At 39.1% G+C, this 14303-nt stretch overlaps 1 protein-coding gene across 2 annotated transcripts in view; it reads left to right on the top strand.

The window, feature by feature from the left end:
* Window positions 1-2347: 2347 nt before the first annotated feature.
* The window catches only part of kcng2 (potassium voltage-gated channel, subfamily G, member 2), a 33476-nt gene continuing 21520 nt past the window's right edge, over window positions 2348-14303 (top strand). Inside the window, exons 1-2 of one of the 2 annotated variants that reach the window (XM_079828920.1) lie at window positions 2348-2746; window positions 12675-13555. In XM_079828920.1, the coding sequence (XP_079685046.1) occupies window positions 12752-13555 (804 nt within the window). In that variant the 5' untranslated portion in view covers window positions 2348-2746; window positions 12675-12751. The remainder of the gene's footprint in view (window positions 2747-12674; window positions 13556-14303) is intronic. The other variant, XR_013817483.1, reaches the window with a different exon arrangement.

The following is a 14303-nucleotide window of genomic DNA, read 5'->3' as shown; positions in this document are numbered from 1 at the left end:
ACAGCTTCCAAACAACACTTCAGCTGGGCTTGTAGTGTGTTACTGCAGAACTTACAAGACAGCTTCTGCTAAATCCATTTTCCATCGCAAAGCTCATAGAAATACTGTCAATGTACATTCAACTGCCCCTAATATGCTATTTCAAAGGTTCCTAATATTGTTTTGGAGGTCTCCTGCAATAGGTTTACATGCAAAACTACTCATTTTCTTATAATGTAGTATCGCCTCTTTTCTCACAGTCTCTGAAACAGTTAATTCAAGGATTCAGTCTCTCTTAACACACATTTTCTGAATTTCTGAACTTCTAGACATTAGTTGCGTTTACATGCACTTCATATTCCGATCATAACCGGACTAGTAGCACAATCGGAATAAAAAAAGTCACATTTGACCACATCAATCGGAATGAATTGGCCAGATCTGATTAAAATTGAATTCGGATTGTAAGGGGTGGTTTATTTGTAGTCTGATCAATAGGACATGTAAACACAAACCCAAACTGGGGAGTAATGCGCATGTGCAGTGACGTAGAAATAGCGTAAAGACGTTTGATGCGTGCAGCGAGCTGTTCTTCCTGTTGAATGAAGTGTCATAAATCATTGTCCTGTCATTCTAAAATTCCCTTTCTATTCGGTGTCTGTGAAGTGGAGGAGGACAACGTCCCACCAGTCCTTATTTCGGACTCTCATCCACAGACGCCTTGTTTGATGTGATAAAAACAGTAACAATGGCGTCAGTTTTACCGTATCAATTCGAGGCTGAGTCCTCATCCTTTGGAAGCGCATGCAAAGTGGATTTGTTTTCACAATGCAGAAAACAGCATCTTCTCGACATGTCAATCAAACTGTTCCAGGCCTCAGCTACAATACAGTGTTTGACGGCGGGTCAAAGTAGACATTGTTCACAGGCAGCCAATGAAAACCATAGGCGGGTATTATGCAAATTTGTTACAAACCTACATAGGTTCATGTAGGAATTAAGACAGAAAATACTGACGCCTCGTTTCAGGTCATCGGTTCATTCTTTTGGGAGACAATAACTCCATTTGTCTTGCACTTTTATATTTGAAACTTGGCAGACTTTTTACATTAATAAACAGCTATAATACACACTACATGAAAGGTAACATCCAAAAAAAGCATAATAGGTTGTTATTTTATCAGCACATCACTGTAAGCTCACAAGGATGATGGTTAGTGATTCTAAACAGGTGACACACTCGATTTCTCTGCCCAAAAGTAATATCAGAATGACTGTTGAGTCACTTTGAAGACTTTAAACTTGCATACAAAAACAATGAAAAATGTATAGGCCATCCAAATCTCATCAAAAATTTGTACAGTCACATAACATCCTCTTTGCTGATACAAGAGAGAACAGTCTTTCGATTTCACAATTGAAATACACAACCAGTTCGCTCTCATTAAACTCGTATGACTTATATAATGTTTGCTGTTTGTTTGGTGTGCTGAAAACAATAATGAGCAGTATGATGCCGAGCATCTGAAGCTTTTCTACATCAGCTCTCAGCCTTTAATTACTAAGCTCTCTTGATACATTGTTAATTTTGATTTCTCTCAGAGCGAAGCAACATGATTGTAAACAAGAAATACACACAGTTTATTCTGGTCATGGGGATCATTATTTCATTCTTTAAGTGCATTGCGGAGCCCAAATGTGCTTTTGTGTTTGCCATTAAAAGTGCTGTAAGCGATATTTTGTAAAACCACATTTAGAATGTCCCAATTATCCTGACAGATATTCCCAGGTTGTTCTCAGGCAAATTAAGAGCCAAAATTCAATACACAAATCAATACAACGATTTGGTCATGAGGCCCTAAACAGGAATTGTTTTCGAGGTCTCATGACGAAAAATGAAAAACGAGGTAGCCCTAATGGACACGGAAAGAAAGATGTGAACCTGAGGGGACACATTGACATTATAGGCCATTGATGACTGTGAAAGAATAATCGACTTCTCTGTCTCCCCTCAGTGGTCAGACTGTGTCCACTTCAGAATATCTGAATCACAGAAAATAGTGACAGAGATTTTGTATGTTCTAATGATATTCAAGTTGTTTTTCCCCAAACCATTTTTCAGTTTAGCTGCTCAATTCATGGTATTTGTTTACAGTATTTACAGGCAACACTTAAAATTACCCCGTAAAATAATTATAAATATAAAATGATTAATTATTAATATAAAATTATATAATTAGACATACACACGCCCATGAGACTTCTGCTAAAATCGACACAAAAAGTTAAATAACTGATTTAGGCTAATGTTGTGAAACTCGATGGGAAGAGCTTATCTAGTCTACATCCCGTCCACATGCATTCACGCGCAAATGGGCTGTTCAGCAGGATGGGTTAGGTACACATAATGTGGATAACTTAATTAGTAAACCCGTAAAATTAGAGCGAGAGAGAAGTGTTTTAACGTATTTCTGCATGGTAATGCTCTGTTATTACTAAGCAAGCAGGCTCGGGGTGAGATGGGGACTCGAGTGTGCGCGTGAGAGCAGCAGTAACACCCATTAACAGATCCGGTTCTGACACGAAGACTGAGGAACTTTAGCAGTTGTGGAGGAGCTATGAGCTGGAGTCAGTCTGATGCTGGAATCAAATCGTCCAGCAATACGGATAAAGGAATAAAAGTAAACGCGCAAATGCATCACACCACAACTTACACGTCTAAGCTGAAAATGAGCAGGGCAGCGCTAAATCAATGGGCTTAAAACGGGTAAGTCGAATTGTTCGTTATGTATTTTTTGAGTTTGGATTTGTTTGCAATAAGTCTGTTCATATCTGCGGCTCATGTATGTTTCTTTCTGTCAGCGTTATCGCAATAGTATCCAAACCACAAATGATACACAGCGTTCCAAACCCAGTGCGCTGCTCCTCTGAGTTCCAAACGCTATGTTAGGATATCGCTTGGTTTTAATGCAAAGCCTTTATTTCATATCTACTGCTTTTCATTAGTATTACAATCCTCTGTTTCTCTGTAGATTATATTATAATACGGAATAGCGGAGTTTGCGATTTCAGGCAAATCAAGATGTTAATCAAGATGGCAAACTATAAAGTTACATAACTGAGAATTAATATTAATTTAAAAGCTATATTTAATAAAAAACATGGCTTCATTTTACCAGCACATTGATGAATCCATATCAGCTATGGCAAAATATACTATGGTTATAACCTGATCATTTTCAAAGATGCAAACTAAAACCATGATGACTGAAACACTGAGTTTTAATGACCACTCTACAGAATTTTAATATAATTGTAGGCCTATTATAATGTTTTCCAGATTATTATTTGTGCATTACGGTAAATTAGATTTTCATGAAACTTTGAAATCATATATTTCCATATATGTATCACTGTTATAATATAAATGACTAAGCAATTACAAGTTAAAAGTGTTAGATAAAGAAAATATACTAAGTGGACAACTAAAATTCGTGTGTGTTTGATAAAGGAAAGAGTGAGGTGAGTGAGACCTATTATTGAAGTGACATAATTAACATGTTTATTTTGGTGGAATGCATATTAAATGACATCTAGGTCAGTTTGAATGGTATACATTTATCATTTGGGTGAGTTGGTAACACAACGGATGACACTCAGTGAGTCAAAGTACAATGGGTTTCTATTAACACTTTATTAACAGTCGTTTAAACGTCAATACGTGTTTGAAATATGTCTGAAAATAATTGTTAAAGAATTTCTTTTGAACCATATTAGATCTTACTAAATGGTTACTAAAATGGTTACTAGAAGTCAAAACCTTGTTTGGTTTTGACTTTTAACTTGAGATTGACATGCATAAATGTGATCTCTGTTGGTACTGTGTATTAACTCATAAGGCTATACTTACTTTTTCTTGTCACTTAAAACTTCTTGACACTTTCTTGGTTCTTGATCTTACTTCATTCATTAAATTAATTCCTACATGTGTTCTTAATCCTGAGAATCTGACAGTTTTATCTGTATTACTGCTGCAGAGAGAAGTGACCCTATAATTAGAAATGAAACAGACCCCAAATCTGTCACAGTTCCAGCAGAGATTTATTTAAATACTCAATTTGTAGTGTCTGAATTGACATTTTAATTTGAGTGTGATGATCTTTTTTTCTTTCTGAATTTCTTTTCAAAGTTATAGAGGTATATATCCTGTTCTTGTCTCTAGCAACACTTTGGTCATATTCCCAGGGAATGCATGAACTGATAAAAATGCCTAATATGCACATTAATATCAATTGATTCATTTTAATCAACGCTTATGTAAAACAAAAAATCTTAATGTTAAAGTTAATGTTAAAATAGAACTTGTTTTACACGGGGGCAGTTGAATGCTTGAATCTGATTGGTTGACGAACATTCTACGGTGTGCAATTATTTCCAGGGAAACGCACGGCTAAAGTAGTTCCAGGCAAGTCTTGACCACATTACAGTTCCATATCACCTCTCCAAGTAACTTCAGTTATTTCAATGGTCCATTAAACCAAAACCCACAACCACACACTGACCAAGCAAAGAAACAGTAAAGGGTAAAAACGACAAATTCTTTCCATGTTTTCTGACACAAAAAGCTCAAACTCTCTTTCTCCCGATCTCTGTCCCACTCAAATGCACACACATACAGTACGGACACACACTCGCAAAGAAACGTGTTGTCAGCATTGCTCTGATGATTTTATCAGTAAAATAGTTTATCAGTAAAACTACATGACATTTCTCACTAGCGAGGTAATAACGGCGCTGTTCTTGGAGCAGATAAACTTACAGTTTAGCTATTAATATGCTGCTTCCAAACACTGTTGAGAGACGCATAGACAGGTAATTCACATACGCTCTCTCTCTCTCTCTCTCTCTCTCTCTCTCTCTCTCTCTCTCTCTCTCTCTCTCTCTCTCTCTCTCTCTCTCTCTCTCTCTCTCTCTCTCAATATAAAAAACAATATGTTTTTGGTATGAAACAATGCACAGTTAATCAGTGTGTTTTGTTGAATCATAAACTTTAAAGGTTGCCTATAACTCATCACTGGAGACATAACTGAGTGACAGAAAAATAATCCACTTATTGTCTTCCCATTGGTTTTACAACGCAGTGGCGTGAATAACATCGCCATCTATTAAGAACAAGCACAAATACCTCATATTGATTCATGAGTGCCTTTATCAGTCTCTAACTCAAAGTGCCGTAGCAGAAATCTCCCCATCAGCACTATTGAATTTCATCTTCGGCGGGAGACACACAGCACAGCACCGCAGCACTCATCATCAGCTCCATCACTCATACAGGCTCCTGTACGGCAGCCGAACATGTTCCTTTTCATCTCTCACCGCTCCATAGGACCTCAGCTGTCTCTCTGTGCTGGAGAGTTTGTGTGGCTGTGCTTTAATATGTCTATACGGAGACCTCCTGGCCCCTGTGTGCTGTTATAAAGTAGTTCACAGAAAAGGAAATCAATGTTACAGGCATCTTAGAATGGATCTGTGCTGATTGCTAATAGTGATGACGGTCTCCAAGGTCTTTAACCATCGTTCTCACAGACCAGCTTCAAAATCAACTTTTTACTTCAATAAAGACTCACAGGATTAAAGGAATAGTCAGGATTCACAGTGATCGTGAGCTTAATTAATAGATTAAACAGTGGGAAGGAAAGAAAGAAAGAAAGAAAGAAAGAAAGAAAGAAAGAAAGAAAGAAAGAAAGAAAGAAAGAAAGAAAGAAAGAAAGAAAGAAAGAAAGAAAGAAAAAAAGAAAGATCAGACAGCCCACACTGTCTCAGTCTGAACACACTCTTATACTTTTTACCTTTAGGGAATTTTATCTCAATCTTTTATATTTTCACTCCTCTATTGCGTATGTGTACATGTTTTCATATTATACAGTAGAATAGATCTGTATAAAAGTTCAGGGTTGGTAAGATTTCTTTTGAGAAGAAGAAGAAGAAGAAGAAGAAGTCTGTTATGCTCACCAAAGCTGCATTAGGTTGATCAAAATACAGTAAAAACAGTAACAGTGTTAAATATTAATACAAGTTGTATTGTAATATATTTTAAAATGTATTGTATTCCTAAGCTGAATTTTCAGCATCATTTCTCCAGTCTTCAGTGTCACATGATCCTTCAGAAATCATTCTAATATGCTGATTTGCTGCTCGAGAAACATTTATTCTTATTATTAATGTTGAAAATGGTTGTGCTGATTAATATTTTTATGGAAACCCTGATACATTTTTTTTCAGTATTCTTTGATGAATAGAAAGTTCAAAAGAACAACATTTATTTGAAATAGAAATATTTTGTTACATTATCAATGTCTTTACTGTCACTTTACTGAGGGTAATGGTTAGAGAGTCGGACTCTAACCCGAAAGTCTCAGGTTCGAGTCTCAGTACCGGCAGGAAATTTAAGTGGGGCTGTTACCCACAACTGCAATGGCCAGTCGCTCCCACGGGCGACACAGCAAAAATGGCTGCCCACTGCTCTGGGTGTGTGTTCACGGGGTGTGTGTGTTTAATACTCCACTGTTGTGTGTGTGCACTTGGATGGGTAAAATGCAGAGCACAAATTCTGGCTACATGTCACTTTCACTTTCAATGAAAAACCAGTCTGTCTGGGGAGAGAGACTTGCATTAAATTCAGAAGAGCATTGAGACATAACTGTCTGATCACAGAATGATCCTAAAAGGCCACTACAGTTTGAGCTTTTCCCTTGAGCGCTAACTGGCATAAAGAAGTGAATACTCCTTCAGACATTCTCTCTGTTTTTGACCTCTCTTTTACCCCTCAAAATCCATAGACCTCGCTTTAATAAAGCAGTGTCCTCAGCACTTCCATCAGGACCTGAAAAACACAATTTCTGTGAAGTTGTACCATTTTTATGGACTTTACAAAAAAAAAGTACTATGTACTATGGTATTAAATGATCATTATCTAAAATAATGCATACAATGATGTATGATATACTGTATAAAACAAAAATATTTATATTAGGTATATGCATTACAACAATCGGGTGTAACATTATGACAGGTGAAGTGAATAACACTGATTATCTCTTGCAAGTGAACATTTTGTCCTCAAAGTTGATGTGCTAGAAGCAGGAAAAATGGGCAAGCGTAAGGATTTGAACGAGTTTGACAAGGGCCAAATTGTTATGGCTGGGTCAAAGCATCTCCAAAATTGCAGCTCTTGTGGGGTGTTCCCGGTCTGCAGTGGTCAGTGTCTATCAAAATTGGTCCAAGGAAGGAACAATGGTGAAGGGTCATGGGCCAAGGCTCATTGATGCACGTTGGGAGCAAAGGATGGCCCGTGTGGTCGGATCAAACAGACGAGCTACTGTAGCTCAAATTGGAAAGATCTGCCATTCATCTACGTCGCTCTATTCAAACGTATTGTGGAAAAAAAATAATTGTTAGACGTTGCTTCCTAGTGTCATCTTTGGGCAAGAGGAAAGTCTGACTCATTTGCATTTTTCAAAACGCCTTGGCGCCTACTTCAACTGGCACATTATGTGCAGGAAATGCTGGGTCATATATTGACTCATGGATTGAGCGATAACACATGGCATCTTTCAGTTAGACAGTGATTCATTTGGATTGTCAGAGGCCCCGGGGCTCAGGCAACATGTTAAGAAATCAAATTAAAGCCCAGACGAGACAGAAGCTGCATCATGTATGAAGTTAGAAGGCTTCGTTAAAGGTTTCGAGTCTCTGGATGCAGTAAATTCATGTCACAACACAAGTTGAATCCCAAAGCAGAGGAATTAATTATGATGTTTTCTTTTCTATTCATGGGTAAGTTCCTATATGAGCCATGTTCTCTACACAATGGCAGAGTAAGGTCCAATGCTCTCAAACGAACATGGGTATAATTAGTGTGACTGCAAAAGGAGATTTATGAAACAGACCTTCTCACACCGGAGGATTCAATGATAAATTCTTTAAATTAATTAATTGCTTCTTTTATCATAACTTAGAGGATTCGCTCTAAAAGAGATTTAATTTAATCTAATATACATTAGATTGAAATTAGGATAGAAATAAAAACTTGATTTGATTTAAGTGAGTTTTAAAATTCTGCCTGATGCTTTTTGAAGTTCAGTTCACTATGATAGCACCACCTTTCTGACATTTTAATAAATATAAATAACGAGGGATTAGACAGTCTGAGATTCCTTACTGCTCAGATATGCTGTTGGAATACATCATGCTTTAATTTCACAAAAGGTCGACCAGCCTTTGTGAGACCGATGGCCGTTTCTCAGAATTTACAGATTGAATCCTCCGGTGTGAGAAGGTCTGTTTCATAAATCTCCTATTGCAGTCACACTAATTATACCCATGTTCGTTTGAGAGCATTGGACCTTACTCTGCCATTGTGTAGAGAACATGGCTCATTTAGGAACTTACCCATGAATAGAAAAGAAAACATCATAATTAATTCCTCTGCTTTGGGATTCAACTTGTGTTGTGACATGAATTTACTGCATCTAGAGACTCGTGAGCAATTAAGACTTCCAAAGCCATGGGAGAACCTATTTTCACTACTGTTTGAAAAAAAAAAAAAATAATGCAAATATGGAGTCAGGAGAATGTGATGTTGTATTTGCAGACTGAGACAATGAATCAATGAATATATTAATATGAATTAGTGTGAATTGTGATGTTTGAAAACTTTTGTTCGTTCATTACGTATTTTTCTGCCCTCGAGACAGTCAACGTGCTAAAGCTACTTATTCTAAATCCAGAGTTCATGGAATGATGGATTGGATAGGCTAAATTCTGCACCCGTGCAAAAGTGCTCTCGTTTTCACTCAAAATCTTCAGCAGGGCAGAGAAAACTGGAAACGTATGTACTTAAGTGTGAACTAAATATAATGTTTTCAGAGACTTAATTAATTGCAATTAAATGCAAATGTATTATACACTCACCTAAAGGATTATTTGGAACACCTGTTCAATTTCTCATTAATGCAATTATCTAATCAACCAATCACGAGGCAGTTGCTTCAATGCATTTATGGGTGTGGTCCTGGTCAAGACAATCTCCTGAACTCTAAACTGAATGTCAGAATGGGAAAGAAAGGTGATTTAAGCAATTTTGAGCGTGGCATGGTTGTTGGTGCCAGACGGGCCGGTCTGAGTATTTCACAATCTGCTCAGTTACTGGGATTTTCACACACAACCATTTCTAGGGTTTACAAAGAATGGTGTGAAAAGGGAAAAACATCCAGTATGCGGCAGTCCTGTGGGCGAAAATGCCTTGTTGATGCTAGAGGTCAGAGGAGAATTGGCCGACTGATTCAAGCTGATAGAAGAGCAACTTTGACTGAAATAACCACTTGTTACAACCGAGGTATGCAGCAAAGCATTTGTGAAGCCACAACACGCACAACCTTGAGGCGGATGGACTACAACAGCAGAAGACCCCACCGGGTACCACTCATCTCCACTACAAATAGGAAAAAGAGGCTACAATTTGCACAAGCTCACCAAAATTGGACAGTTGAAGACTGGAAAAATGTTGCCTGGTCTGATGAGTCTCGATTTCTGTTGAGACATTCAGATGGTAGAGTCAGAATTTGGCATAAACAGAATGAGAACATGGATCCATCATGCCTTGTTACCACTGTGCAGGCTGGTGGTGGTGGTGTAATGGTATGGGGGATGTTTTCTTGGCACACTTTAGGCCCCTTAGTGCCAATTGGGCATCGTTTAAATGCCACGGCCTACCTGAGCATTGTTTCTGACCATGTCCATCCCTTTATGACCACCATGTACCCATCCTCTGATGGCTACTTCCAGCAGGATAATGCACCATGTCACAAAGCTCGATTCATTTCAAATTGGTTTCTTGAACATGAGAATGAGTTCACTGTACTAAAATGGCCCCCACAGTCACCAGATCCAGGGCTGGACTGGTAATCTGGCATACCGGGCATTTTCCCGGTGGGCCGACGCACTTTGGGGCCGATAGCCTACAAGGTTATTTATTTATTTAATTTTTTTGCCACGGACTGGCCCATCATGCAGGGACAGCGGCCCATTGGTTTGTCTTCTGAATTGACAGGCCAAAGCGAGAGAGACCTTCCCTCCTCCATAGACTGTGTCCATATTAGGCGCTGTTTAAAAATTTGGGCGCATGAAACTGCAAAAGGCGAATATCCGCGCAACAGCGCTGCCCCCGACGAACGTGCGCTGCGTTTCTGCTGCTCTATGAAATGATGAACCGGCACTTTGACTCCGAATGTTGTTTTATACAATCGTGTGATATGGGAACATTAAAGGTTCTGTGGTGAATCAGCTGAAAACAGCCGCGACCATGTAAATACATCACGAGGTAAATTGGAAAACAGCAATAGCCTACACACAACTACAAACTTGTCACTCTAGCACAACCAAATTCAATAGTTTTTTATCATTTATTTATTTATTTTCGAAACCATATTATAGCCTACCTATGGCAATGAGGAGCATGGTTTTACCTGTGACTACCATGCCCAAACAGTTAAATGAAACTGACCTACAGTTAAACTCAGTTAAAATGTCATTACACGCTAAAAAAAAAAAGGTTCTATGTGGCACCAAAAAATGTTCTTCGTAATCATAAGGCTCGTAATCATAAGGGAACCTTTTTTAGTGCTATATAGCACCAATTTTGGTGCTTCAATCGTTCTTCAGCGGTTCTTTTCCCTGGTTCTTTGACTAAGATGCTAAATAGCACCGCTGAAGAACCACTGAAGCACCAAAATTGGTGCTATATAGCACTAAAAAAGGTTCCCCTACTGTAATTTATCCTAGCTCAAAATCAGTGGTTTACTGTCAAGTGCATTTCTGTGTGACAAAAGTGCAATATTACGTTTGTTATCTGCATTTGTAGTAAATTCGATAATATCCATCATTAGTTGTCCCTGTCCTAGATTTATTTATTTACTCCAATTTAAGGCCCTAACCCCAGTTAAAACATTCAAGAGGGACTCATGGGCCGGATGGGCTGGATAATTTGCCAGGGCCGAATTTTAGCCCCAGTCCAGCCCTGACCAGATCTCAACCCAATAGAGCATCTTTGGGATGTGGTGGAACGGGAGCTTCGTGTCCTGGATGTGCATCCCACAAATCTCCATCAACTGCAAGATGCTATCCTATCAATATGGGCCAACATTTCTAAAGAATGCTTTCAGCACCTTGTTGAATCAATGCCACGTAGAATTAAGGCAGTTCTGAAAGCGAAAGGGGGTCAAACACAGTATTAGTGGTGTTCCTAATAATTAATGGTGTTCCTAATAATCCTTTAGGTGAGTGTAGTTTAAATTTATATTAAATGCAATTAGCTGAAAGTGTTTTTAAGTAAGACGTAAGAACATTTTTGTATGTCATTTTATAATTATTTCTATTGTCTTTGAAAAGCTGAATGTACTGACAAGAATTTAGGGTCAACTAAAATATACTTTTAATGTAACTCCCATGAACACTAAGGGTGCTAATGTGGGTGTCATTATTGTGAGTGAATAATGAATCATTTTTCTGATCCTCACAAAGCTCAGTATATGGCTTCAGAAGACATGGAATATACTTCAAGCACCTGGTTCTTTTGTGACCATTTTTGATGCTCGAAAGGTCTATTAATTGTAATTGCATGAGGGGAAAATAACAACCAGTTCTATTCCTTTAAGACACACAACACAATGGAAATTGTGCACAGTTCCCTTGTGTTATGTCCAGCTCTGATTGTCTTGTGATGTTGTTGTTGTTATCTATAGAGTGCTGGAGGGATTATTAAAAAAAAATTAAAGGGTGCAAATTAAACATCTGAACAAATCATACAGTGATAAACAGAAAAATTATGATAAATGATGGACAGAATAAATTTTTACTGTAAAGACAGTAATGTCATTATTCAGCTGAAGTCAGTTCGGTGATTCACTGTGATTCAGTTCAGTTCAATAACAGTGTCAATGATGCAAAATTCTTCAATTATGAAACAAAGTTGAATCAGCTATAAAGCAGCTCTGCACAAAACAGTGTTGTCATCATCCAGCTCAATTCAGTTCAAGTTTGGTTCTTATCCAATAGTGTCAGTGCAGTCAAAACAACAATAATATTATTGAATATTAAGTGTCCTGAACTAAGAAAGCCAATGGCGACAGTGGCAAAGAACTCAAAACTCCATCAGGTGACAGCAAAAAATCTGTGCTACATGACGAGAAAACTGAGAAAATACACCCATAATGCACTTCTGCCTTCTGTGACTCAGACTGTCCATGGATGGGAATACAAAAATGCAGACATCCAATCTGTAGTTTTAACAAAAGCACTGTAGCTGTCAAAATTACACATTTTGCGTCATCTGCTGGACATTTTCTGACAATTAATAGGATTATCTGCATGGGTGCAGATAACATGAAGAAAAAAGTGTATTTTCTTTATTCAAATATACTACGACTATTGCAACAATCGCCAAAATGGTTGAAAACCCTTTAATTATGTGCAGTGTACAAGGGACTTTTTCCTTTATGTTGTGGAGTATTTGTGGATATATCTGGACTAATTAATCTGTTATTTTCTGTACACATTTTTTTCTGTTGTGCCCCTTGTGGTTGCAACCTGGAGCATAAGTCTTAATTATTAATATCTGCCTCTTTTATCTCTCAAAGCTCCGCCATGATGACCACCGTGACCTGGTAGACTGTGAATTTGTGGAGGGTACGGCCTGCACAGCCACGTGGCAGAAATGTACCAAGAGGTGGCTTTCCTAGCAGGCAGTACTGATCATCAGTTTACCTCCTTCCACTTTAAGCGTGTGGAGAACCCCCATGAAATCAGCAGCAAAAAGGGTGTGTTCTACAAACGAGTGCAACTGCAGCGCAAGCCCGGCGTACATGAGGACGAGGTTCACCGGAATCGAGGGGCTGGAGCAGAGGAAGGGGCTTTAATTGACCGTGCCGCCATCATCAACGTGGGCGGCATCCGTTATCGCATACCATGGTCCACTCTTGAGGAGTTCCCACTCACGCGCCTGGGAAAGTTACATAGCTGCAGCAATGCCGAGGAAATCCTCGACTTATGTGATGACTATGATGCGCACTGCAACGAGTTCTTCTTCGACCGAAGCCCCACCGCCTTCCGCTCCATCGTCACATTCCTGGCGGCCGGGAAGCTCCGTCTTCTGCGGGAGATGTGCGCGTTGTCCTTTCAGGAGGAGCTGTTGTATTGGGGTGTGGAGGAGGCCAGCCTGGAGTGGTGTTGCTTGAGAAAACTCCGTCTTCGGCAGGAGGAGCAGCGCGAGAGACTCCGGCAGGAGGAGGAGGAGGTCGAGCTGACCTCGCCCCAGTCGTATGAGGAGGCGCCGGGTGTCGTGAGCCCAGAAGAGGGTCGCCTGGCTGGGTGCATGCACAGCCTCAGAGACATGGTGGAAAACCCTCACTCTGGGATTCCTGGGAAGATCTTTGCCTGCCTCTCGGTGGTGTTTGTGGCCATCACAGCAGTTACACTGTGTGTTAGCACTATGCCTGACATGAGGGAGGAAGAGGAGAGGGTGAGTGTACACCTAAATGCTCCAGACTAGGGCTTGTGCGACTATTTGTTCTAGTTGTCCAAAAAAGTCGAAAAATAACTTTCTCCATTAGTAGCTTTTTCCACCCAAAAATGATTTTATCATTTGCTTTCCCTCATCTCATCCCACATGTATATTATTATCTTTCTCCAGAAGAACACAAACAAAGATTTTTTCAGAAAAACAATCCGTGAGTCCGTGAGATCCCTCAAAGTTAAGGCTTCAAAAAGCACACAAAGTGAACATGACAGTAATCCACACAACCCCAGTTTGTGAGTCAATGTCTTCAGACGCTAAATGCTATAACTATAAGCTATAAACCATCGCGCACGACCAACTGTCATATATGCGTTCGCTTGTTATGAATGTCAGCATGTTGTGAAGCACACTTACATTGCCCTTCTTAAAGGGATAGCTCACCCAAAAATGAAAATTAGCCCATGATTTACTCACCCTCAAGTCATCCTAGGTGTATATGACATTCTTCTTTCAGATGCATACAATCGGAGTTATATTAAAAATGTCCTGGCTCTTCAAAACTTTATAATGGCAATTAATGGTTGATTCGTTTTTGAAGTCCATAAAAGTGCATCTATCCATCATATAACTGCTCCACACGGCCTTCTGAAGCGAAGTGACGCATTTGTGTAAGAAAAATATCCATATTTAAAACTTTATAGACTAAAATAACTAGCTTCTTTGGTCAGCGGTACGCAAGTCAACTTGCGGC

Source organism: Gobio gobio, assembly GCF_949357685.1.
Source record: "Gobio gobio genome assembly, chromosome: 11".
Taxonomy (NCBI): Eukaryota; Metazoa; Chordata; class Actinopteri; order Cypriniformes; family Gobionidae; genus Gobio; species Gobio gobio.
Note: the sequence above shows the minus strand (reverse complement) of the source record. Positions and strands in the feature narration are given on the sequence as shown.